The sequence below is a fragment of the Cucurbita maxima genome, unplaced genomic scaffold (genome assembly GCF_002738345.1).
Source record: "Cucurbita maxima cultivar Rimu unplaced genomic scaffold, Cmax_1.0 Cma_Scf00041, whole genome shotgun sequence".
NCBI lineage: Eukaryota > Viridiplantae > Streptophyta > Magnoliopsida > Cucurbitales > Cucurbitaceae > Cucurbita > Cucurbita maxima.
Genome location: NW_019272057.1, coordinates 994,210 through 1,017,751, shown reverse-complemented (window position 1 = coordinate 1,017,751; position 23,542 = coordinate 994,210). Strand labels below are relative to the sequence as shown.

General features: G+C 38.9%; 7 protein-coding genes across 11 annotated transcripts; 3 read left to right on the top strand and 4 right to left on the bottom strand.

Annotated features, from left to right (window-relative positions):
* Nucleotides 1–680: 680 nt before the first annotated feature.
* Nucleotides 681–3,685, top strand: LOC111469610 (probable protein phosphatase 2C 52). Its single transcript, XM_023114941.1, has 6 exons — nucleotides 681–844; nucleotides 1,700–1,989; nucleotides 2,126–2,479; nucleotides 2,562–2,679; nucleotides 2,753–2,976; nucleotides 3,081–3,685. The coding sequence occupies exons 2-6, from the start codon at nucleotides 1,729–1,731 to the stop codon at nucleotides 3,564–3,566; spliced, it is 1,443 nt and encodes a 480-aa protein (XP_022970709.1). The 5' UTR covers nucleotides 681–844; nucleotides 1,700–1,728; the 3' UTR covers nucleotides 3,567–3,685.
* Nucleotides 3,686–5,241: 1,556 nt separating this feature from the next.
* LOC111469644 (putative cell wall protein) lies at nucleotides 5,242–5,601 on the top strand. Its single transcript, XM_023114978.1, has one exon. The coding sequence runs from the start codon at nucleotides 5,242–5,244 to the stop codon at nucleotides 5,599–5,601; it is 360 nt and encodes a 119-aa protein (XP_022970746.1).
* Nucleotides 5,602–6,587: 986 nt separating this feature from the next.
* On the top strand, nucleotides 6,588–9,251 carry LOC111469679 (H/ACA ribonucleoprotein complex non-core subunit NAF1). Its single transcript, XM_023115045.1, has 3 exons — nucleotides 6,588–7,553; nucleotides 7,670–7,747; nucleotides 7,887–9,251. The coding sequence occupies exons 1-3, from the start codon at nucleotides 6,771–6,773 to the stop codon at nucleotides 9,096–9,098; spliced, it is 2,073 nt and encodes a 690-aa protein (XP_022970813.1). The 5' UTR covers nucleotides 6,588–6,770; the 3' UTR covers nucleotides 9,099–9,251.
* A 67-nt stretch (nucleotides 9,252–9,318) lies between these two features.
* LOC111469680 (protein ULTRAPETALA 1-like) lies at nucleotides 9,319–12,966 on the bottom strand. Its single transcript, XM_023115046.1, has 3 exons — nucleotides 12,358–12,966; nucleotides 10,893–11,217; nucleotides 9,319–9,659 (listed from the first exon to the last, which is right to left on the bottom strand). Exons 1-3 carry the CDS (start codon nucleotides 12,566–12,568, stop codon nucleotides 9,485–9,487), a joined length of 711 nt encoding a protein of 236 aa, XP_022970814.1. The 5' UTR covers nucleotides 12,569–12,966; the 3' UTR covers nucleotides 9,319–9,484.
* A 4,061-nt stretch (nucleotides 12,967–17,027) lies between these two features.
* Nucleotides 17,028–18,467, bottom strand: LOC111469696 (glutamate formimidoyltransferase-like). The gene is made up of 3 exons (XM_023115071.1): nucleotides 18,151–18,467; nucleotides 17,677–18,088; nucleotides 17,028–17,598 (listed from the first exon to the last, which is right to left on the bottom strand). Exons 1-3 carry the CDS (start codon nucleotides 18,172–18,174, stop codon nucleotides 17,084–17,086), a joined length of 951 nt encoding a protein of 316 aa, XP_022970839.1. The 5' UTR covers nucleotides 18,175–18,467; the 3' UTR covers nucleotides 17,028–17,083.
* Nucleotides 18,468–18,808: 341 nt separating this feature from the next.
* Nucleotides 18,809–22,880, bottom strand: LOC111469697 (formimidoyltransferase-cyclodeaminase-like). 5 transcript variants are annotated; one of them, XM_023115076.1, is made up of 4 exons: nucleotides 22,650–22,879; nucleotides 20,973–21,390; nucleotides 19,823–20,303; nucleotides 18,809–18,851 (listed from the first exon to the last, which is right to left on the bottom strand). In XM_023115076.1, the coding sequence occupies exons 2-4, from the start codon at nucleotides 21,361–21,363 to the stop codon at nucleotides 18,824–18,826; spliced, it is 900 nt and encodes a 299-aa protein (XP_022970844.1). In that variant the 5' UTR covers nucleotides 21,364–21,390; nucleotides 22,650–22,879; the 3' UTR covers nucleotides 18,809–18,823. The 5 variants fall into 5 exon arrangements, with proteins under 5 accessions (XP_022970844.1, XP_022970841.1, XP_022970840.1 ...); XM_023115073.1 differs by lacking the exon at nucleotides 18,809–18,851 and adding an exon at nucleotides 18,858–18,943 and having other exon boundaries at nucleotides 22,650–22,880; XM_023115072.1 differs by lacking the exon at nucleotides 18,809–18,851 and adding an exon at nucleotides 18,871–18,938.
* On the bottom strand, nucleotides 21,894–22,714 carry LOC111469699 (oral cancer-overexpressed protein 1 homolog). The gene has a single exon (XM_023115077.1). The coding sequence runs from the start codon at nucleotides 22,582–22,584 to the stop codon at nucleotides 22,171–22,173; it is 414 nt and encodes a 137-aa protein (XP_022970845.1). The 5' UTR covers nucleotides 22,585–22,714; the 3' UTR covers nucleotides 21,894–22,170.
* Nucleotides 22,881–23,542: the final 662 nt, after the last annotated feature.

Genomic DNA, 23,542 nt, shown 5'->3' with positions numbered 1-23,542 from the left:
GACATTGTTAATAGGCCTAATAAAACTAATGGGCTGACAAGAAACGGGCTTGAACTAATGGACTGACATTATTAATAGGCCTAATAAAACTAATGGGCTGACATGGTTAATAGGGCCTAAAAATTAATGGGCTGACAAGGAGCGGGCTTAAATAATGGGCTCTTGTGAATTGGGCCCAATAAAACTAATGGGCTGAGAAAAAACAGGTTTAAACTAATTATTACGAGACGAAAAAAAAAACCTTTTTTTTTTTTAAAAAAAAAAAAAATCAAACTTAAAAATACCATTTGGTTTTGAAGTACTCATAAAGTTGTAAAATCAAATAGAGAGGTACATAGTAAGGTTGAAATTTGGGGCTCTCTTGAATAAAGATAAAGCGTAAAAGGCCAAACAACAACATTTCCATATATCGATAGTTTGAGTTAGGTTTGTGTCGGAGCGGCTATTCTCGTCTCTCTCTAAGCCATCTTTTCTTTTTATCATTTTCACCTCCAAAAAAAAACATTATTATTACCCCCAAAATACAATTTTCAAATTCAAGACCTTTATTTGTTTTTTCAAGGAGAGGAAAAAGAAAAAGAAAAAGAAAAAGAAAAAGAAAAAAAGCAATCTTTTTGATCACGAAGAAGACGGTGAGAGCTTTTAATGCCCCATCTCTCTCTCTCTCTCTCTCTCTCTTTTCTACTTTATGCTCAGCTTTTGAATTAATGCACCATCTGCCCACCTTCTCCATAAACCAAAATAACCAAAAAAATCTTAACAAAATTAACAAACCCTTGCTGCTTTCACTCCTCTTCCATTTGTTCCGTCCCAGTGCTCTCCTCTCCTCTCCTCTCCTCTCCAGGTACTTCTTCTTCCTCTTCTTCTTTCCCTTTGTCTTTTAGATTTCAACCCATTTCGCATCCTACTCATTACTCAATTCCATTTCTTTCTTTTACTTTTCTGGGAATGCTTTGTGTCTTAGTTCTCCTTCATTTTGTTTCTTCCCTTATTTGTTGATTGTTCTTATGATCTGCTCCACCGCTTTAATGCATTTTCAATTTACCCCCCTCCTCTCTTTCAATTTTGAGCTTTGTTGACTAAGAAATGGAGCCTGCTATTTATTGCCTTTGTTTGGTCCCTTCCATTTTGAAACCTCACTTTTTTCTTGCTTTACGTTCTTCAATTCATCATACCCACGTCTTATTTTTCACTTTTTTCCCCCTTTTACTTTGCTAATTCATATGCTTTCATGGTATAAGCTTCGCTAATTCTGTGTATTGTTATATCTTTTGGGGCTAAGAATTGGTAGTTCGATTATAATAATCCATTGGCAGAAAGGACAGGAGTTTTGGCTCTTGGACATGTTCTGAATTTGTATATGTTTTGTTGTATATGTGTTTGTGAACGTGTACCGAGATCTATCCATTATTTTAAGACAAAATTCTCTTGCCCATATCGTTTCTGTCAACGTGAATCTCTGATCAACGACAAAATTATGAAGCCAGCTCCCTTTTTAGTATTTTATGTTTCTACTCCACATGCTTTTTCTTTAACTAGCTCTCTTCCTCTGTTCTCAGTATCCACTGAGCTTAACTTCAAATGTTTTAACATTTGAGTCTCTGATTAACCTGAGTTCTTGACCCTTCTGCTTCACTGATTATTCTTGAGTAAATCAGAAACTTGATACCAATGTGATACGTTTGAGGTTGTCAATCAGATGTCTTCTTAATTTGTGGAGCTGAGTAAATGGGGATCTGTTTGTCTACTGGCAATCAGTGTAGCTGCAATGGGGGAACCAATGGAGAGAGGATTTCTGGATCCTGTTTGGGGATTAGAGTTTCTGGCCGGATTGAAAGAAAGAGAACATTTTCAGATCATACTTTTTCTATTCAGCATTTAAATTCTATACCGAATAGGCTTGTTTATAATGGGAAGACTCGAAATTCTTGCATTTTCACTCAGCAGGGTCGCAAGGGGATAAATCAGGATGCCATGGTTGTGTGGGAAGTAAGTTCTTCTATCTGTTCTTGTTGGATTGTTCGGTCCGGTATCATATGTATGTAGCTATTTAGTTAGATCAATGTATCGGCTTCGATATTCTGTTGTTTTACATGTTTTCTTATGAGGGGTTCAATTTCTCTAGGACTTCATATCAGATGGTGCAATTTTTTGTGGGGTATTTGATGGTCACGGCCCTCATGGTCATGTCGTTGCACGAAAGGTTAGAGATGTTCTTCCAAGAAAGCTGGAGTCATCCTGGGAGTCATCTCAGTTAAAGCATAATAGAACAGATAGAACTTCTTGTTTCCGTTGGAGTCAGAAGAATTCAGCAGATGGTGAACGACACGACATGGATGGTTCGCAGGAGGATAAATCAAGTTCTTTATGGAGAAAAGCTTTTCTCAAATCATATAAAGCCATGGATAAGGAGCTCAAATCTCATCCCAAAGTGGACTGTTTCTGCAGTGGTTGTACTGCGGTCACTTTGGTTAAGCAGGTACACGTAAATACTAACCAATTCGCAGCTTTGTTTTCGGATTTGCTCGCTGTTTCTTTCAGTAATTTTGACTTACCTACAGGGTTCCGATCTATTCGTGGGAAGTATCGGGGATTCTCGAGCAATTCTTGGATCTAAAGATAGCAGAGATTCGCCTGTAGCAACCCAATTGACAGTAGATCTAAAGCCTGATTTACCCAGTACGTCCAGTCCATTACGTTACTTTTACGAACTAATACGTGATTCTAATTTGCTTGTTTGTTCATCTTCTAGGAGAAGCTGAAAGGATAAAGAAGTGTAAAGGAAGGGTGTTTGCATTGCAAGATGAGCCAGAAGTGCCAAGAGTGTGGCTGCCATTTGACAATGCACCTGGCTTAGCCATGGCTCGAGCGTTTGGCGACTTCTGTTTGAAGGACTATGGAGTTATCTCTATTCCCGAATTTTCGCACCGCGTGCTTACAGACAACGATCTGTTTGTTGTCCTTGCTTCAGATGGGGTAACTTCCCTAATTCTCTAATTCTGCAGGCAAGCAGAAGTAAGCCTGTGTTTGAATTTCATTTCAATTGTCAATCTCCAGAATTCAAGACAGTTCCTTTGCAGGTTTGGGACGTATTGAGCAACCAAGAGGTGGTTGAGATAGTTCATTCTGCCCCAACTCGCTCATCGGCAGCTCGGATGGTGGTAGACTCGGCTGCTCGTGAATGGAAGCTCAAGTACCCTACTTCAAAAATGGACGACTGTGCAGTCGTTTGCTTATTCTTGGACGGGAAAATGGATTCAAATTCAGAAAATGAAGAACAATCTCTTGCAACTTTTCAAACTGATGAAATGGATGACACGGAAAATTCAGATGAAGAGCGGAGGTTGGAGCCAAGTTTACAGAGGAATAATACGGTCCGATCGTCGGAAGAAAAAGAGCAAATCGGAGGGCGATCTTCACAAAGCGAAGAGAACGGAGAATCAATCTGTGCTAAAGATGAGAATTGGTTAGGATTGGAGGGTGTAACAAGAGTAAACTCCCTGATTCAACTTCCTAGATTTTCTTGTCCTACGAACATAGTTGGAGAAGGTTGTAATGGCGGATGAACAACTCAATTCCGGCCATCATTTTGTATCACTACAATGCACAAAAACTTGGTTTGAGCTTCCATGGAAGAATTCAATTCATAACGTCAACTCCCTATGAACAGGGAACATTTGATCCATTTTCAATCTAATCATAAAGATGTTTGGGGTAGATGGTTTAATCATTAGCTATGGGTGTGAAAGTATGAAGCAGAAAAACAAACATGGTAAAGTCGAACACTACATGACACTTACGAGATTGATATGAGTGCTATACTTTTCTGCTTCATTAAGTCGAACACTACACGACACTTACAAGATTGATATGAGTGCTATACTTTATAAATATCTGTTTATTCTTGATAGACATCGTTATGTAGAGGCTGTCTATACTGTCTAAGTCATGGCATGTGACAGGCATGCTTGTCACACGAGTTTTTTTAGAAAGCAGCAATGAAACTAAAGTGCGTATACAATATCCAATATCAAGAAAAACAATGAGTGACTAAGATTAAAAACAATCCAAGTTGGTACTCAAAAGAGAAAGAATATACAAAAAAAATTTTTACCTTTTGAGTTCAACAAAACTTTTGTTTATTCAACCAAAGCGAGTGTGACTACAAAGACATAATGGTTAGTACCTTGTTTCACATGGCTAAAGCACACTCCCCCATGCTCACTCCTCACCCAATTCATCATGCTAGTTGCAGACTTCAGTGGTCACACCATACTCACAAGACATTCTACTCTAGATATCCACACACCAACATTTCTGGCGGTTCAAGTCCACTACGAGTAAATAATTATGGTCCTTTTTTAACATTTTCTCCTGAGCTTTCCTTCAAGATTTTAAAGTGCGTATGCTAGGGAGAGGTTTCCACGTCTCTCTCCAACTGATGTGGAAATCCACAATCCCTCCCGTTCGAAGCTCAACGTCGCACTCGTTCCTCTCTCCAATTGATGTAAGATCTCACAATCCAACCCCAATTCCTTTCGGTTGGAGAGTGGAACGAAGCACTCCTCTAAGGAAAGGCTTCCATGTTCCCCTCTCCAACCAATGTACAAATCCACAATCCACCCCGCTTTGGGGCTCAACATCGCACTCGTTCCTCTTTTCAACCGATTGTGATCTCACAATCCAACTCTGATCTCTTCAGTTGAAGAGTGGAAAGAAACACTTCTTATAAGGGTATGTAAATCTCTCCTTAGTAGACACGTTTTAAAATTATGAAGCTGACGACGGTACGTAATGAGTAACGAATGAATGCAGACAAGTGATTCACTGTTTCAATTGATATACACATCTGTCTGTTCTATAGGTTTCTTCATACATCCATAACATAGACTTCAATTACAGAAAGTGACTCAGTACATTTAACATTTGTAAGCCGTAGAAACTGCTGAGCAGTTCAAACCCTTTCTAGTCTGCTTTGAAGTGTTAACAGGGAATGCCAGACCTTGTTCCTTCACTTCAAGTTATTGTTCATATGCTCTCCCTCCATCCATGTTTTACCATTTGATTCTTCAACCTACCATTTCAAAATCCCATAAATGGAGCAATTAACTCACCGCCAAGCCTTCATCTACCACGCTCCTTCTCTGTTCCGCTTCCCTATATCTATAAGAAGAACATTCTCATTCCTGCTTCTCCATCACTAAACAAGCATTTTGCTGCATTACTCACAATATCAGATAAATGGCTAACAGAACCATTGCTTCTTTGCTTGCTACCTTCATCGTGATCCTTGCAATAGCTGGAGAAGCAGTGGCAGCTCGCAATGTTCATGAAAGGTCGAGCATTGATGATAAGAAACAACCAGAGTGGGTGGCTGGACATGATGGGGTCAGTGTGCTCATTCCTGGCATTGGGCGCTTCACACTGTCACCACATGACAAAGGCAGCTCTGGAGAAGGGCAGGCAGGCTCATATGGCAGTAACCCAGCTCCAAGACGTCAATATATTCCTGGTGGGGATGATAATTTCATTCCAAATCCTGGATTTGAGGTACCAATCCCAGCCAAGATTAGTGGTGTTAAAGAAACACCCTACCCTTGAGTCCATCTAGCAGTAATTATCAGAATAAGTCTGCAATGTTCATCAGCCAGTTGCATGGTTTCCAGTTTGATTTTAATGAAGTATGAATTATATCAGTCTCGAAGAAAATAGTGATGATGTTTGTACCAGTTCCTCTGTAAATGTATGGAAACTCGTTTATGATCTAGATCAAGATATTTGTTCGTTCAATGATTATCTCATGCATAGTGTAATAGCTTAAGTCTACTGCTAGTAGATATTGTCCGTTTTGGCCTGTTACATAGTGTCATTAGCCTCACGGTTTTAAAACGCTTCTACTAAGGAGAGACTTCCACACTCTTATAAAAAATGTTTCGTGACCCTCTCCATAGTAAACGTGTTTTAAAACTGTGAGGCTGATGATGGTACGTAACGAGCCAAGATGAACAATATTTGCTTTGTTGTGGACTTGGATTGTTATAAATGGTATCCAAGCTATACATCAAGCGGTGTGTCAACGAGAATGTTGGGCCTCAAGAAGATGAATTATAAGATCCTACTTTGATTGGAGGAGAACGAAACATTTGTTATAAGAGCGTGGAAACCTTTTCCTAGTAGAAATATTTTAAAATCGCGAAGTCTTGGCCAAATCAACTGAGGGAGTCGACCAATTAGGCTATTTACAAGAGCCTTGAGAAATCAACCAAAAGGGTCGGGTATGATGAGTTGATTTGGCCTTCTACGATCTCGTCACGACTAATTGCCCCTTATGATAACCCACTTTCATTGTGCCACTTACATTCAACCTTATGGTTAAATTCTACCTCTAGCAATGCCATATATGACTCAATGATTTTTACTCATGACATTGAGAATTTAGGATAAAAAAATATAACACAAAATAATATCACAAATTTAAGGAAAAAATTTACCGTGTTTTTTTTAAAAAACTAAAAAGGAAAAATTATGGCAGCGAAGAAACGACGTCGTATTGTAGGAAAGGAAAGTTGGCGCATAAATGGAAAAGCTTGAAAAACCTCAGGTATGGGCTGTTTCTCCAGAGTCCACTAGGGTTTAAGAAACCAGCTCTCCGCCTTCAAATCCACAGCCACCGCTATTTACAGTTCTGCCGCTGCCCGTCTTTTTCTTCTTCTTAAAGCTATGTTTACGCTTCTTCTCTCTGAATCAAGCCCCAATTTTGTAGCTCTGCAATGGTAGAGCTTTCATCCAACTCCACCACTGCGTCTGCGCCTGACGGCCTCCTTCACGCTTCTTCTAAGCTTAAGAACTCGGAGCCGCTTCCGCTTGACTCTTTTGATTCCAAGCCCGTCGATTACTCCTTTGCCGATTCCTTCCTTGATTACGATTCCTTAAACGACTGGATTGACGAATTTACATCTCCTGTTATGGCTGATGCACAAACGATTCTTCCTGAAGCAGAATCCCATGTGAATCAACCAGTCGAAAAGTCTGTTCCAATTGTTGGTGAAATTCAGCCGATTGCGCAAGCGGGTGGCGAGGCTTGTGCTAAGTCTACGGATTTGAATTGCATCATTGAAGAAGGGATGTCGAAGGTTAGTTTGGTTATTGATGGAGGAAGCACTGGAAACATTGAGTCGGATTCTCGAGAGGATGATGATGAAAGTGACGCTGAATCCGAGGGCACAAGTTCAGCTTCAACGTCTAGTGATAGTAGTAGCTCTAGCGGAAGCAGCGATGATGGAAAAGATGACGATGAAGAAAGTTCATCGTCTTCAAGTAGCGGCGACAGCAGCTGCCATGATGATGTAGAGACGAAGGAGAACTCTGTAAAAGCGGATGTACACACAGAAATCGGTGAACTTGAAGAAGGTGAGATAAGTGACGCTGACAATGAAGACAAGGAGGCTTCTGCAGATGACATGGTTGCGTGGGATGGTGATGGTGAGGAACTAGACGAAGAAGAAGAGGCTGGACCTGAGGGAGGCCCGATTAGTTCTAAAAACGAGCTTAAGGTCAGTTTTCTTTGTTCATCCTTAAGCTTGCAAATAGTTTTGGAGACACATGGCTGATGTTGCTTGGGGTAATTGATCAATAATGGGTTCATTATTTCTTATTGGCTTCCTTGTAGGTTCTTCCTCCAGTTCCTCAGGTTCATGCAACGCTGCAGCCACACCACCAGATGGTTCCTGTTGGAGTTGTTTTATCGGTAAGTTCCTTAATTTGAATAGAATTATACATCAAAGAGTACTCCAATTCTATCAACGTCTGCCCATTACATGGTTTCCCTGCTTGTGAAGTTGGATTGTGAATTGTGATGAACTTTATGTTCTATTTCTTCGTTTCAGATAATTGGCAGTCAAGTCATTGTAGAGGGTGTTGAGAAGCACAATCCTCTAAATGAAGGCTCTATCCTGTGGCTAACTGTAGCTAGATCCCCATTGGGGTTGGTAGACGAGATCTTTGGACCAGTAAAAAATCCTTATTATTCAGTAAGATACAATTCTGAAAGTGAAGTCCCTACTGGAATAAGTAGTGGCACTCACGTCTCCTTTGTTCTGGAGTTTGCCGATTATGTGCTCAACAACAAAGACCTGTACAAGAAGGGGTATGATGCATCTGGAGCGAACGATGAAGAGGTGTCCGACAACGAGTTTTCAGATGATGAGAAAGAGCTGGAGTTCAAGAAGATGCAAAAGCTGGCTAAGAGGGGTATGAATGACAACCAACAGATTAATGAGAACAGAAATAATGCTAGGAAGAAGAAAAACAATGCTAAAGCCAGGAAATTTGGTCAGCGTACATTTGAGACACCGCAGGAACATGACAAGTCCAGGAATTACGGCCAGGCCATACCCCAGCAAGCAACAGTTCCTGAAGGCAGCAAGTTTGATCATTCAGCACCTCAACAAGTAAAGATGGATATGGCTCAGTCATTCTCCAATCAGAATCAGCACACTGGCCCTCCTTTGGCGCCGTTTGTATATCACGGTGGTTATCCAAACCCTTCAGCTTCTGAACAACGTTTTATCAATGGACCTGGTGTTATGCCATCATTTCCTCCAGCGTACAACCCCTGCTTTCCCCCAGCAATGAACGGAATTAGGCCAGCAGAAATGCCATTTCAGTTTCAGCAGCAGCAGCAGCAGCAGCAGAATCTATTATTTCCCAACGGTCTTCCAATGAATGGCATGCCCTGGCTATTACAGAATCCGGTACAGCAAGTGCCTCAGCCTCAAATGCCTATGATGAATACATTTGCTGGAGCTCCATATCCGCCGGGGTTTGTAGGTACATCATCCACCCTACCTAATCCCCTCACAGCCGTAGGGGCACAAGGAATCCATTCCGGTGGAGTACAGTTTGGACAGAATCAAAACATGCACCCTCCAACACAGCAATTCAGTCGTTCAAACCCGCACCCACCTGTACCATTCCAAGGAAGTGTAGCACCAGAGCAATTCAACCAAGGCTCATCTTCGAACCGGGGAAGGAAATTGTATGGTCGAGGTGGACCTCATTTTAGAGGTAGAAGAGGAGGTGGGCGTCAACCAAGATGAACCTTAAGTTGTTTCATATAGGTTGGCTTCACATCTGCAAGTACTACATTTTGATTTTCTCTATTTTGTAAAACCCTCCACCGTTCCAGGTTGGATGAGAATTATGAAGTATGTATTTCAATCGCTTTTAAAGAGGTCTCTTTCTCTTCTTAATCACACTTCCTGGCTCCATTTCTGCATATTACTTGAACAAAGATACTGCAAGAAATTACAGAAACGATTTTCCTTAAAGCTACGTAGTTCTGCAAATGATTGGACTGAAAATTTTGGAATCAATAATAGGTAAATCCGTTGAATGCCAGACATAATTCTGGGCGGTATTCAAAGTTTAAATAAATCCTAGGGAACATCCAGGATAGGAAAAGAAAATGTGAGTGAGAAAAGCCTCAAGCTTTTGCATTTCTTGTGAAGTCAATGCAGGTCTGGCAGCTGCAATCTGAGAATCGGCATGTCTCACACCCGAAGCACACACACGAAGTACACCCCTTACAAGTCGGCGAACGAGTGCAGCCTCTATAAACCTTGCGACTTGCTCGTTCTTCATCGTCATCACATGTTATTCTAAGCAACAGAACAGTATAGTTAGGGTACATGTATACGGCTATAACATCAAAATCTTAAACAAAAACCACAAATTGTGCAACAAGTTCATATATTCATGCAACAGGCTAGGTGTTTTGATTTGCAGTGAAGTCCATTCATTCTGGAATAAGCATATGCAAGAAACATATCTTCTTAAGTGAGTATCCGACCAGTAACAGAAAAGGGAAGTGGCAGCTGAATACCGCCCGACTCAAAACTCAAGGAAAAGATAAGCTAGTCTAATATATTCACCTGCACATAAAATATAAATCGACCTTACATTGATATTCCAAGCCCATCGCTAGTATATATTGTCCTTTTTGAACTTTCCCTTCCAGGCTTTCCCTCAAGATTTAAAAATCTGTCTACTAGGGAGAGGTTTCCACGGTCTTATAAAAAATGTTTCGTTCCACTCTCTAACCGATGTGGGATCCCACGGTCCCACATCGATTGGAGAGGAGAACGAGGGCCAGCGAGGATGCTGGGCCCCGAAGGGGGGTGGATTGTGATATCTCACATCGGTTGGAGAGGGGATGAAACATTCTTTATAAAAGTGTGTGGAAACCTCTCCCTCGCACACGTGTTTTAAAACCTTGAGGGGAAACTTGGAAGAGAAAGCCCAAAAAAGACAATTTCTGCTTGCGGTAGATTTGGGCTGTTACAACTAATGTCGCTAAATAACCAGTCGTTCTCAGTTTTGCTCCCAAAGACCATACATAGTTAAGAAATTCCTACTTTGCTGTAGCTACGACTTTCGATTCATATCTGATACGTCACCTTTCATTAGAAGGTAGACCTCTCATTTTAAAGTAAAAGAATTAAGGATCAAATCTCATCACTTGTAAGGTCCTAAACTACGTCAAGATTCAAAGTCCAAAGGAATGCTATCATTATAAGAACAGTTTTGATAACTCGACTCGAATCAAACCAAGATAAAACATCAGCAGAATCAGAAAATATCTAACAGAAGAGCCATCACTAAACAACGATACATGTATGAATTAAGTCTTTTCTCCTAGCTCGAATACTTAACACGAACATGAAAGATCATATTCTCATACAAATTTTCAGCAGCATAAATTTCTGAGTTTACACCTCTTAACAATGTTAATCAATATCATTATGATGGCTAGCAGAGCTAATATAGAAAACGTACTATCTCTTCTTTAAACATGAATTAAATAATATCAAGAGTTTAGAACAAAGATATACTTATCATAAGGCCAATCTGAACACTTCCAATCCATGTCTGCTAAGGCGTCATGATAAGCCCGACATTCTTCCTTCAGCCGCAGACGGAATCGACGCTCCTTGCTGCACCTACTACAGCGAAAAAATTCATCGCGATGAACAACTCGTCCATTTTGGTATCTACTTGACCCATTGCCAGTCTTTGATGACTGGTTGTAGTATTTGAGTAACACCGTCTTATAAAGCGGAACCTTTTCCCCATTAACTATGACCCAGACATTGTTCTTCCATTTTCTAGCTGTCTCTCTTCCAGAATGCTTTTCAAATGCAGCTGGTGTCAGCTTTCCTAGTGTTCAAATCACCAAAACCATGGTAAACAAACAAATAAAAGAGCTTAAATGTTGTTTTGGAACACATGGAAACAGCATCATATGAGTATATAAACACACACAGAATCCTCCTCGTTATGTAAAGCAGAGTTAAGGTCAAACAGCTGCTGTCGTTTAAGGAATTATGCCCAAAAGATGAAACCAACATTCTGACATTAATCTCACAGAATTGAACATCATATATCATATATGTTGAGGATTGTGGATTGTTGAGAGGGAGTCCACATTGGCTAATTTAGAGGATGATCATGAGTATATAAATAAGAAATACATCTCCATTGGAGGCTTTCGGGAAAACTAAAAGTAAAGCCATGAGAGTTTATGCTCAAAGTATACAATATCATTCCAATGTGGAGGTTCGTGATTTCTAACAATATCCTCAACGACCAAGCTTATGAATAGCTAGGCATAAGCAGTAGGATTCACTTGGGAAAGCAACATCACTACTACGACTCCATGTACTTAGCATGGATTGTATTCTAATTGGAAAGTCAAGAACACCTGATATACTGATATAAGACTAAGTCCAAAAGCTGCAATAAAGTATCCTCACGAGCATGAAGTCAAGAACGATGGAAGCAAGAAGGCTAGAAGTCACACAACATCTTACTCTGCCAAACACAAGGAACAGATGCTGAAATCAAATGAAGAACACAGTAAACAAGCAAAACAATGCGTGAGGTAAAGCGAAAAGCGCTCAAAACCAAAACCAAAACCAAAAGCAGCCGCAGCGCCATGTTCGAGTAGCGAGCTACTTCATTGGGTCAGACAAAACAACGTACATTCAAGCTGTGTAACGTAGAAAAAAGGGAAGAGTGTGCAGAGAAACGGTACAAATGGAAGCAATTGATACTCAAGGCCATCACCCAAAACCCCATTAGAACAAAAACTCAGACAAATAATACTACTACACAAACCCAGCATGCAATAAAAATCCAAAATCATATTGTCTCGAAAAGAGAAAAGAGAAAAGATTCGCCTGAAGCTCTAATATACGCGCATTTAACATGCAAAATACAAAACATCCATTCCAAGGAAGAGCGAGGAGAGACAGAGAACTAGGAATAGAAGGGAGAGAGAGAGAGAGAGAGAAAGACCTTCCTGACAACCAGGGGTGCACTCGCAGGTGATTTCAAGGTCACCATTAAGAAAAACCCTAAGCCTCCCTACAGCATCACCATATCTGTGACTCGTACATCCGCAGGTAACCTCTATATGGTCTCCACTTCGTTTAATCCCACTCATTTCACTCAGCTCCTCATCGCTAAAAATGCTCAACCCCACTTCTCTTTCTACTCCATTCGCCATTTTCGCTAAAGAAAACGCTTCTTTCAATGCAAACTCAGAAAACCCAGATGGAATATTGAAGCGAAATCAAAGAAAACCCCAAAAGAATTTGAGAATGAGAGGGTTTGCACTCGCTATGAAATGGGTTATTGGGGAAACAAGTTTGAAGGGTAAAAAATAAAGAGAAAATTTCAGAAACCCACGGAGAGTTTCAATAAGCACGCATCTCCATGGATCACTCCGAGAGATCTGGTGGAGAAAAGGGTTGGAAAAAGAAAAAGAGAGAAAGAATGAGCTGGCTATCAGAAAAACAAATGTCGTGGGGGCGAAACAGTGGGGGGCGGTTAAAGGGTTAGAGAGGCTATTTGCATGATATGACATTAGAGAACAGAAATAGAAGAGGGCCTTTCACTCACTCGCTCGCTCCATTTCAATTTTAGGCACTCGCTTATTATCAGTTCTTCTCCTTCCCCCTTTTGATTTGTTGTCATATTTTTATTGAATTTGTTCCCAAGACGCACTGTTTTCAGGAAATGTACTTTAGCAACTGATACTCTTTTCGATAAGTTGAAAGCAAGTTTGACAGTACACAAACGGGTACTTATTTGAATCAAACTTACCAATTCTATTAATCTTGCGGATATAGACCACAAACTCACGCAACCCACGCAACCCACCATGCCATTTGCCTTAAACTTTAAGCATTTAGCTTCACTTTCTTCAAAATCCCACCACTTTTGAGACCCAGAAACTGAAAATATGAGTTTTGAGGTCTTCAAGGCAGTTGAAAATGAACTTTGGTTGTAAGTAAATGGTAAAGGTTGAGTTCAATGCATGGAGTGGTGCATGATGGACACCCACAGCCGCATACCTCAAATCTTGTCAACCATAATCACATTGGTTACCCACACCGCGTTGCATTCTATTAGTGATGTCTCCTCGGATGAGCTCACTCTTGTTCCTCTACAGAACGAAAAAGGTACCTTTATCTTCAACAATTCACTTTGGTTTGTTTCCATGCAGTTACGGTGTGGCCCTGTCTTGGGCTGCGCGCGATTGATCGCTGCATGATGCCCTGTGCCCTGTTTGCACATCGAGCAATGCGCAACTCTTTCATCCTGATTAGTTTCTTGTATCTGATGTGATACCAATCATTATGGTTAAAACTGATTGATTATGGAATCTTGGTCGTCGTCGCCGTCGTTGATACTGTTTCCTGGCCAGAATTGGAGTGTTCATCATTTTGATTGATATCAATCAGGGCCGTCGATGGGGGCAGAAAACAGAAGAGAAAACATGAAAACAGGCGAAATGGGCTTCTGGGTTAGTAACAGTAGCAGGATTGATTGAAGTTGAAGAGGATTAGGACCAAAATTTCAATGCCACCGGTTTTGTTGAATGATTTTTCTTTTGTATTATGCTGACAGGAAGTACAGAAAGCAGCAGACTTTACAATGTTTGATTTGAAGCAGACAGTTGCTAATGGGTTGGGCTCCAAAGAAAAAGAATAGCTTTTCTGTTCACTCCTTTCTTCACCACTCCTTCTGTATCACAAAAAATATTGCCTCTTTGGGGCCATCGGCACAGATTCATCAGACATGTTTGAAGGTAATTTTGAAATGATTGAAATCATTAGGAACGTTCGATTCTCTATTAAAAAAAAAAACGGAGTATAAATCTGCTTAACTAAACCCATGTTTAGTCCCGCTGCAGTTTTGGGCACACCGCTAGTCGATATTATCTGTTTGTATCGCCGTCAATCTCTTCCACAAGTTTATACTAAATGATTTGTTACACTCACCAACCAATATGCAATTTGACATCAATATTATTAATTTAGTCATAAATAGAGTCCGTTCTGACGAGAACCACTCAAACAAAAACTATTTGTGTCTTATAAACTTCATATTTTAGAATAATTATAACGATAAATTTATAGGAAAGAATTTCTTTGTATTTTGTTTGTAAATAAATATTTGTTTTTTTTTTTTAAAAAAAGGATTAAATACATTTCTAAAAAAAGTAAAATGTTTTTTTTTCATTTATATATTTTCTCTATTCTCCTTGGAAAAAAAATAATATAATTGGAAAAAAAATAATATAATTGGAAGGTGAATAAAAAAATAGATAGGAAGAAAAATAATTTAATATCAAAATGTAAAAAGTAATAATATATTTGAATTTGATGACTGAATTTAATTAAATTAATGGGATTCGATTTATGGTGATGGATAGATTGGACGTTTATAATTTAAAAATAAAAGAAATGGATAAAATTTAAATAAAAGTTGCCTTCATTGACAAGTTTATGATATTTTATTATTAAAAAAAAGAGGGAAATGACGGTTGCCAGATGGGGTGGAATAATTTTTTAAATTATAATATAAAAAAAACGTTTCCAGGCTTAAATACATTTTAAAAATATATCTCTTTAATAAAATACCATTTTTATAATGTACGCGTGGTTCATATTTATTTTTTTATTTAAAATTATTAAATTACAAATTTAATAGAAATTGAAAATTTTATTATCTTATTAAATTATAAACATGATATTAAAACGTGTAAAATTGTAAAGACTAAATTTCGAATTTTTATGGATCAAATTTATTGAATATTTTAAGTTATTTTAAATTATGGATCAAGTTATTTTTTTTTGTAAGTGAGATCGAGAAAATTGTTTATTTTAACAAAACAAGTTAAGAGATTTGGTGGTGGGAATGCTTAGGCTTAATAGGGTTTTGAATAACAGTTGAGGGAGTCGAGTTGTGTAAAATTTCATGTACCGAGACGTGCCCTCATTGATAATAGATGTAGGTGTAGACCGAACTAGATTATCGATTCTTGTTTACTTTCGACCATTTAATATGGGAATTGGTATAACATAATTTGAGTATATAATTTAATTTTAAATTCCTAGTACGTGTGGACGAAAGATTTCACGTGTTACATAATTTTAGCCACAAAAAATAGAGAGGGCATAAATTGTGAATGGAGGGGAAATATTGGGTGCTGTCAGGAGCAGGGTAACTTGATGGGCCCTAGTTTATTCGTTGCAATCTGTAACCTCTGAATTTTCTGACCCTCCCTCTCATTTCCTCACCATTTTCTATCTTCCATTTAACTTTTACCTCTCAAATTTTACCATTACCCTTTGGAGAGATTTATTTTCTATATAGTAAAAAATAATGAGAGAATAAAGAAAGATTTTTGGGAATTTTGGGGATTTTTGTCTCCATGTGGTCGTCATCGTTCCCGCTCAATTTCCCGTCTCATTCTATCTTGTCATTTTCGTCCCTGTTCAATTTTCGTCTCGCTCTACCCTATTATATATATACTATTTCAAAAGAAGTCGCCTAAGACACTCGTCTCTAAACGCTCGCTTTCACTGTACCACAAACTAGCTCATTTAATATGCCAAATGGTAGCTCTAATACTAATTGTTACAGCGTACTTTTTCAACTGTGTGGCATTGTGATATTGACAAGCTCACGGCCAAACTCAAGCCCTATATCAATTTTTTGCCCGATTTTGTAGTTTCTCAAACCTTACACGTTTGTCTACATCAACAGAATATCATATATTATAGTTTCCATTTGAATAACAACATTGAATTTTTTAAAGTGGAATATTATGTTTTTATATAAAAATTTAAATTTTTAAAAATTATGTTCATAGAAAAAAAAAATAAATAAATAAGCATGTTTTAAGAGGAATCCTTTTCATTCGTCATGATCAACCAATTGGATATAAAATATAATAATAGATTTCTTGTCCCATCTTTATTACGTAATAGTATAAACCATATTTTGGTCTAATTAGTTTTAAAATTAAAATTTATTTAATCCATAAACTTTTAAACTATTTAATAAATTCTTATGCATTTGAAGTATTTTGAAATTAATTAATTAGGTACCAATTTAAATCTTATCTTTAATAGAATTTTAAAATTTACCATTAAAAAAGAATATACAATAATTACTTTTTTTGTGTATTGAATTAACCGTTCTAATTTAGATTTTTTAGGATTTGTTTTTCCAATACACTTATTTTCTTCTACTTGATGACATGGAAAAAGACAAAAAAGAATAAACAAAAAAAAAATTAACTAATTTCAATTATTATACCAATAGTACCGACAATAATTGAATATTTTAAAAAATAATTTAAATTCTTTTCAACATAGAGAAACACGACTCACAAGAACAGAGTTTTAAGATAATTTTAAATAGTCTTTATAAATAAACCCAAAAAATACGTTTCCAATAAAATTAGTTCCATAAAAGAAAAAATAAAAAAGGGACTATTTCCCAAATGGTCTTTTAAAAAATAATAATAATTTAACATTTTATTTTTTCAAATTTGTTAAAATAATTCAAGATAAATCATTGACTTTTATTTTCTATTTTCACATTAATGTTAAAAAAAAAAAAAAAAAAAAAAAAACAGACTATTGTAGAGCTTCAATTATTCTTTATTTTTACAATTTCCATTTTATTACGAAATCCGAATCTCCATTACAGAAATCATTGGTAATCAGTGATCTCCGGCGATCAAATTCAAGTATTTCTCGACAATCATCTCCGGCGAGTAATCAGTGAAATAACCATTCTCAACTTCCAACCCAAATTGGGCGGCAAGAACCTCCACCCGTCTCTGGACCCGATCGGCTCCAATCTGGTTGGGCTCCAGCAAAACGCAGGCTATCTCCGTCGTCTCATCGTCGTGAAGAAGCCCTATGGTTTGCACCGTCGGCAGCCCTCCTCCTCTAGCGCTCACCATCCGCGCTATTCTCCGAGTGGCGGCCACATCGGTCGACAATATCGGAACATTGTACATCGCCGTCCACGGACGCGCACCGATCATTGTAATTCCCCTCTCTCGAGATATAGAATTCGGACCTTCATCAGGCTTTTCCGGCAAAGTTTCCGGCATCGACCACCCAGCCCATTGATTCCCCTTGCAATTCGGCCGGAAATACCCAAGTTCCCGTCTCAAATCATCCGGCGCCTTCCCGCTTGGATGAGCCGCAGAGTACAGAAATACAGGCACTGCACAAAATCAAAAACGATACTAAAACTAATACGAAATTCCCATTAAAAAGTTTTGATTTTGAATCATATAGAGACCTTGAAACATAGTGGCCATGTCCTTAGCGACCGCCTTAGCGAGCCAAGCGGCTTCGTGAAGTGACGCCCGAGCCAGGGGATGGAAAACGATGTCGTCGACGACTCCAAGACGAGGGTGAGCGCCAGAATGGGACTCGAGGTTGATGTTAGCGAAAGCAACCTCAGTCATGGCCAGAACTGTTTGGTGCAATGGGCTGTAAATGGCGTTTCCTTTAGCGTCGTGGACGACGTAGGAGACGATGGTGTATCTGGTCCTGTTGTAAGCTCTGTCTTCGAATTTGTTGACGATTACAGAATCTGGGTCTTGGCTTACAGCTCTCTCGATGGCTTCCAGTACAGGGCGATTGCGGGATTCAGAAACGTAGTATTTGCAGCACAGAAGTTCCTTTTGCTCCAAGCTTATTCTCTTGTCCTGAAATGAACAGAAGATCAGAAAAGAAAACAGAGGCTTGCATAGAGAAACAGAGTGTTTACCTTGGCGGTGAGATTGAAAGCCATTTGTGAATCTGATAGCGTTGTTGTTTGTTGCAGATTAGGGGGAAGAGGGTGAGGTTTTAAAAGGGGGATTTTGGGGGTCGGGGGAGATGGGAACCCGTGAGTTCTAACAACTTTAAAGTCACCCAAATGGAGTGCTGCGATTGTGTCCTAAGTGACGATGTCTGCAGCGGCAACCAGTCTTATTCGGCCTCCTCCGTCAGATAAAAAAACCAAACGACTTTTCCTTCATTTTCTAATCCACCCACGTGCTCAATGCTTCATTTTGTTCAACACAGATGCACAATGATACTGTTTTCTTTATTTCTGGTGAGAGATTTCTGACTCTTATAATTCAATTTGGGTGAGAGGTTTCCCACCTCTTGTAAATAATGTTTCATTCTCTTTTCTAACCGATGTGGAATCTCACAATCCATCATCTTTTAAGATCCCAGGCACTCCACCGGTTAAGAATGCTTCGTCCCCAACTAATGTGGAACCTCACAGTCCACCCACTTCAGGGCCCAACATCCTTGCTGACACCGCTCGGTGTCTGACTTTGATACTATTTGCAACAGTCCAATCTCACCACTAACAAATATTGTCCTTTATGAACATTGACTTTCGGGCTTTCTATCAATGTTTTTAAAAAACATTTACTAGAGAGATGTTTCTACATCCTTTTCCAATTGATGTGAAATCTCGTACAAGGGTAGAAAGGTTATGCTTAGGCCACAAAATTCAATAAATCCCCCAATTTTGTAAGATAATGTAGAATATGTCGAGATCTATCCTACACAAAATTAAAAAATTCGAGAATTTATTTGAAGATATGAAAATTAAAAACCTAAACTTGAAAGTTACATTAAATAATGAACAGTCGTCAGTGTGTGGATAGCGATGTGGATAACAGCGAATCATACATACATTGGACATTCAACAGCAATAGATAAGATTATGCTTTGTGTTCCGATGTCGTGTCCTTCAATTTCAACCTCTTGTTCATCTTATGCTTCATATTTAGATTCATAGATTGTCCATATTTCTCTAAAAAAATCATTGTAATAAGACAATTCAATGAACACTGTTTGCTTAGAGAGCTCATTAACCGAAATTATAATTACTGTTATAAATCTGATAAAAGGCTGTTTTTCTTTGGTCGGTTACGTAACAGCCTAAGCTCCCCGTTACTAAATATTGTCTACTTTAAAACACGTTTTCTAAGGAGAGGTTTCCACCCCCTTACAAGAGATGTTTCGTTCTTCTCTCCAATCAATGTGGAATCTCACAAATCCACCCCTTAGGGTCCAACGTTTCATTCTTCCCTCTAACCAATGTGGGATCTCACAATCTACCTCTCCTAGGGGCCCAATGTCCTCATCGACATACTGCTCAGTGTCTTGCTCTAATACCATTTGTATCAGCTCAAACATACCACTAGAAAATATTGTCCTCTTTAGATTTTCCCTCAAAAATTTTAAAACACATTTATTAGGGGAAGGTTTCACAACTTTATTGGTGGGCTTGTATTTTGAACTCAAAAGATCAAAACAATGAGCTCGATATCAAGATCTCGTATAAGATCCAAAGCATAAGATACACAGAATATAAGAGATCAAGCAAAAATCTGAAGTTACTTCAAGATTACATAGTAGAAAGAAGTTTGAGGTACCTTTCTATCATAGCCTCTTGCGAGGGGCTTGTGAAGTAACCTTTCCCCACAGCTAATCCCTCACTTTCTGCAAGCCGTTCAACCTCCTGCTGAACCATTTTTGCTCCCACTTTACTTGGTTGTTGCAAATTACAAGCCACCTCAATCACACCTTCATCATGAGCAAGGGCCATTGCTTGAACTGAAGGAAGCCCACCTCCTCTCTCACTGACTTGTTTTGCAATGTTACGAACAGCAGCGATGTTGGTAGAGAAGATCGGAATGTTGTAGTTATCAACCCACTCTGTTGCTCCTATCACGACGATGCCTTTTGCTTTACTTGCTTCAGCTGGACCTTCATCTGGCTTCAGTGGCAATGCATCTGATTTCATCCCTCCAGCCCATAAGCCATCAGAATTTGGCTTGAAATAACCCAGCTCTCTTCGGATCGTGGCTAGCTTCCTTCCCTCTTCATGAGCCGCTCCATATAGAAATGTTGGGACTGCAGGCTATAGTTTAGATCACCAGCACCTCAGAGTATAATTGATAGAAGGATAACACAAGGCAATTGATAGCATGAAACTCTTGGAAAAACCTAACTCTCAGATCACAAATAATAGTCGTAACGCAACGATATTTGGTTTTTTTGACAAAATCTAGCTTCTAATGTGTAATAGCCCAAGCCTACTGCTAGCAGATATTGTTCTCTTTGAGTTTTCCTTTCCAAACTTCCCCTTAAGGTTTTAAAACACACCCTTATAAGCTATGCTTTGTTCCCATCTCTAACCGATGTGGGATCTCACGATCCACCCCCTTGGGAGCCTAGCATTCTCACTAGCACACCATCCAGTGTCTAACTCTGATACCATTTGAGCTGTTACATAAAGTTCGAAAGCACAACATTGACGCTCTACCTTAATTCAATACATTAAGGTTAGGAGTCTTAGAATCGAATGTCTTCTTTGAAAAGAGGCAAGGAACAAGATCATATCTAACATATGAACGCAGCCTTTAAGAAGCGCATTAAAAAAGTTGAGAGAAATACAGAGCAGAAGTTTATGTCACTGTTTTATCAGCAGAGCATATGAATAGAAATGCCACTGAAGTCAGCATTCCTCTCATTTTCACGGCCTAAAATTTAACATTGTGGTATGGTGTGCAAAGTACAAACCTTGTAGACCACATCCAACATCAGCTGCCAGAGATTTTGCAATTGCAGCTGCATCGTGCAAGGAAGCAAAGGCCAAAGGATATAAGCATGTATGATCTACAACTCCGAGTCGTGGGTGGCTGCCACAATGCGAGTCCAAGTCGATTGCCGAAAATGCAGCCTTAACCATGTTCAGGACTGCACTTCTGAGAGAACATGGCTTTATAGATGGCTTTGATGGGAGCTTGGAAACAAGGGTATACCCAACTCTATTGTAAACCTCATTCGTGAACTTGTTGATAATAGGTGCTTCGGGGAAGAGCTTGGCAGCTTGTTCAATTGACTCCAGCGCAGCCTTGTTTCTGCTTTCAGATATGTAAACCTTGCAGCAAGCAAGAGCCAATTTTGACATTTCTTTCTCCTTACGGCAGGTCACTAGCTGCACAAAATTGTATGAACATGTAACAACTACTAGCTGAAAGATGCAACTTTGTGCCTATAATTTATCTTTGATTTAAAAAAACTCATTTATCCAGCCAATCCAACATTGTTTGAACAGTCAGCAATAGTCAAGCAATGCTGCACGTGAGTTCATCTATGCAAGAAAGGGAAAATGTTCAATATGTAACAGCCCAAGCCTACCGCTTACGTATATTATCCGCTTTGGTCCGTTACGTATCGCTATCAGCCTTACGATTTTAATATGAGTCTACTATGGAAAGGTTTTCACATTCTTGTAAGGAATGCTTCGTTCTCCTCTCCTACCGACGTGGTCTCTCACAATCCACCCCCTTGACCCTTGATGGACCATCATACTCAATGGTACACCTCTCGATGCCTTAAGGTAACAAAACATTCTTGATAATGACATGGAAACATCTCCCTAGTAGACGCATTTTAAAAAACGTAATAGGTAAAAGTGGACAATATCTACTCACAGTGAAAATATAATCCGTGTGAATGTCATCAGTTATGATAAACTTGAAACTTCCAAGAAATATTTTTCACTGTCGAATGATCTTTCCAATTTCCTATTTTCAAAGTATAACATAAACAAAATGTAAAAATACAAACAACACAGCCCGCCTTTACACCGCAACCAAAAGATGTCTCCACAAAAGATGAAACAGAGAGTTCTTATTTAAGTGTAAGAAGAGAGTAAACAATCATCTAAAGCTCCCAAATTTCACCAATCGTTTCATCACCAACTGTGAAATCCCTAAAAGATCTCTTTTCCATCTGAAGCAGATTTAGGATGGCCACTATACTCCAATTTGACACCCAGAGTGGCGCAAATCGTTCTGAATTTGAGCCTCAATCCTTCCATCACCTCCTGAACTTGCTCATTCTCAGGGTCCCGAAGAGGGTATTGTTCTACCAACTCCTCCATCTGCTTCACACTCTTCTGAACCCGACTCGAAAACCGTTCCGGGTGGATCCGAATAACAGAATTCCAGACATCCACACACCCCCTGAAGAATCCAACTTCCTCGCCGACCTCGAAACCAACTTTAAGGCCTACTTGCTTTGCCTCTTCTTTGCCAGCGACTAGGCCGTCTTTGTAGCCCTCGGCGTAGCCTTCCTTCAAATGGGTCTCTTCAAGATTGAGGGAGGAATCGAAGATGTCGTCCATGGAAACTAATTTATCGAGAAAGTGAAAAGGAAAAGGGAAACTTGTTTACTTGTAAATTTTTTTACCTGTTGGGGCTGCTGGGAAAGCTTCAATTTTAGCAAAGGGAGGGTCTTGTACACGAGGACGGTTCTCTTCCGCCAAAATCAAGAGACCTCAATCCTCTCTAGGCATTGGGATATCCGCTAAGTCTCCAAATTGGGGTGCTTTTGGCGGGCTTTGACGGTAGCCCGAGGGTTTTCAGAGACAGCCCACTTTTTTTTTTTTTTGAGAATCAATTCCAATTTTTTTTTTTTAAGCTTTTAGTTTCATCCAATAGATCGTTAATATCTATTTTTTTGGTGTAAGAATTGTCGAATACTATTAACCAATTAAATTATGTTAATATGGAATTCCGTAATTAATGAAAAAATAGCTTTTTCTTCAAGAAAGAAATAGCAAAGTCAAAAAAGCTAGAGGTATTGCTTTCAGCAAAAGCATAAAGATAGCTATTTTCACGTGTTATCTAAAGACTAAGATTTTTGGAGTATTAAGATCATTCAGTTCATATATAGAAATAACGTATAGATGCATTATATTGATGCCTTTCTACATTACATCACAATATACTGTTTTAAAGCTAAGAAACTTTTTTTTAAAAAAAAAACCCATATGATTATTGAAACAAATACCTACAAAAGTAGCTTTGCATGAACTCGAATATGATCTTGAAAGAATATAATGAGTTAACTATGGATATGGTGCCGGAAATAGATTGATTATGTATTACCGCCGTTCAATTCGAATTTGGAAAAATAATGTCTTCTTGTGAATTCAAAACATTTGTGAGTTGAGTGTGAATGAATCAAATTACTTTTGGGTGTGTATTGTTTCGGTGTTCTTGCTTTTCAGACACATTTGGCATGTTATAGTCGATCGAGTTCAAAATTACCTTGTTTCTCGTTTTTAGAGGTACCCAAGA

Excerpts from the sequence above, each read along its gene's own strand:
- LOC111469697 (XM_023115072.1), bottom strand. The coding sequence starts at position 21,363 with ATGTCAAAATTGGCTCTTGCTTGCTGCAAGGTTTACATATCTGAAAGC. Across the intron at positions 20,304-20,972 it reads TGTTGGATGTGGTCTACAAG|TCCCAACATTTCTATATGGA; the intron begins GTTTGTACTTTG and ends TATAGCCTGCAG. Across the intron at positions 18,939-19,822 it reads CAAGAGGCTATGATAGAAAG|ATCTCGACATATTCTACATT; the intron begins GTACCTCAAACT and ends TGTGTAGGATAG.
- LOC111469644 (XM_023114978.1), top strand. The coding sequence starts at position 5,242 with ATGGCTAACAGAACCATTGCTTCTTTGCTTGCTACCTTCATCGTGATC.
- LOC111469699 (XM_023115077.1), bottom strand. The coding sequence starts at position 22,584 with ATGGACGACATCTTCGATTCCTCCCTCAATCTTGAAGAGACCCATTTG.
- LOC111469680 (XM_023115046.1), bottom strand. The coding sequence starts at position 12,568 with ATGGCGAATGGAGTAGAAAGAGAAGTGGGGTTGAGCATTTTTAGCGAT. Across the intron at positions 11,218-12,357 it reads CACCCCTGGTTGTCAGGAAG|GAAAGCTGACACCAGCTGCA; the intron begins GTCTTTCTCTCT and ends TTTGAACACTAG. Across the intron at positions 9,660-10,892 it reads TCAGATTGGCCTTATGATAA|AATAACATGTGATGACGATG; the intron begins GTATATCTTTGT and ends TCTGTTGCTTAG.
- LOC111469696 (XM_023115071.1), bottom strand. The coding sequence starts at position 18,174 with ATGGCTTTCAATCTCACCGCCAAG. Across the intron at positions 18,089-18,150 it reads CTTTCAATCTCACCGCCAAG|GACAAGAGAATAAGCTTGGA; the intron begins GTAAACACTCTG and ends TGTTCATTTCAG. Across the intron at positions 17,599-17,676 it reads CATGGCCACTATGTTTCAAG|TGCCTGTATTTCTGTACTCT; the intron begins GTCTCTATATGA and ends GATTTTGTGCAG.
- LOC111469610 (XM_023114941.1), top strand. The coding sequence starts at position 1,729 with ATGGGGATCTGTTTGTCTACTGGCAATCAGTGTAGCTGCAATGGGGGA. Across the intron at positions 2,480-2,561 it reads CGGTCACTTTGGTTAAGCAG|GGTTCCGATCTATTCGTGGG; the intron begins GTACACGTAAAT and ends ACTTACCTACAG. Across the intron at positions 2,977-3,080 it reads TTGTCCTTGCTTCAGATGGG|GTTTGGGACGTATTGAGCAA; the intron begins GTAACTTCCCTA and ends GTTCCTTTGCAG.
- LOC111469679 (XM_023115045.1), top strand. The coding sequence starts at position 6,771 with ATGGTAGAGCTTTCATCCAACTCCACCACTGCGTCTGCGCCTGACGGC. Across the intron at positions 7,554-7,669 it reads GTTCTAAAAACGAGCTTAAG|GTTCTTCCTCCAGTTCCTCA; the intron begins GTCAGTTTTCTT and ends GCTTCCTTGTAG. Across the intron at positions 7,748-7,886 it reads CTGTTGGAGTTGTTTTATCG|ATAATTGGCAGTCAAGTCAT; the intron begins GTAAGTTCCTTA and ends TCTTCGTTTCAG.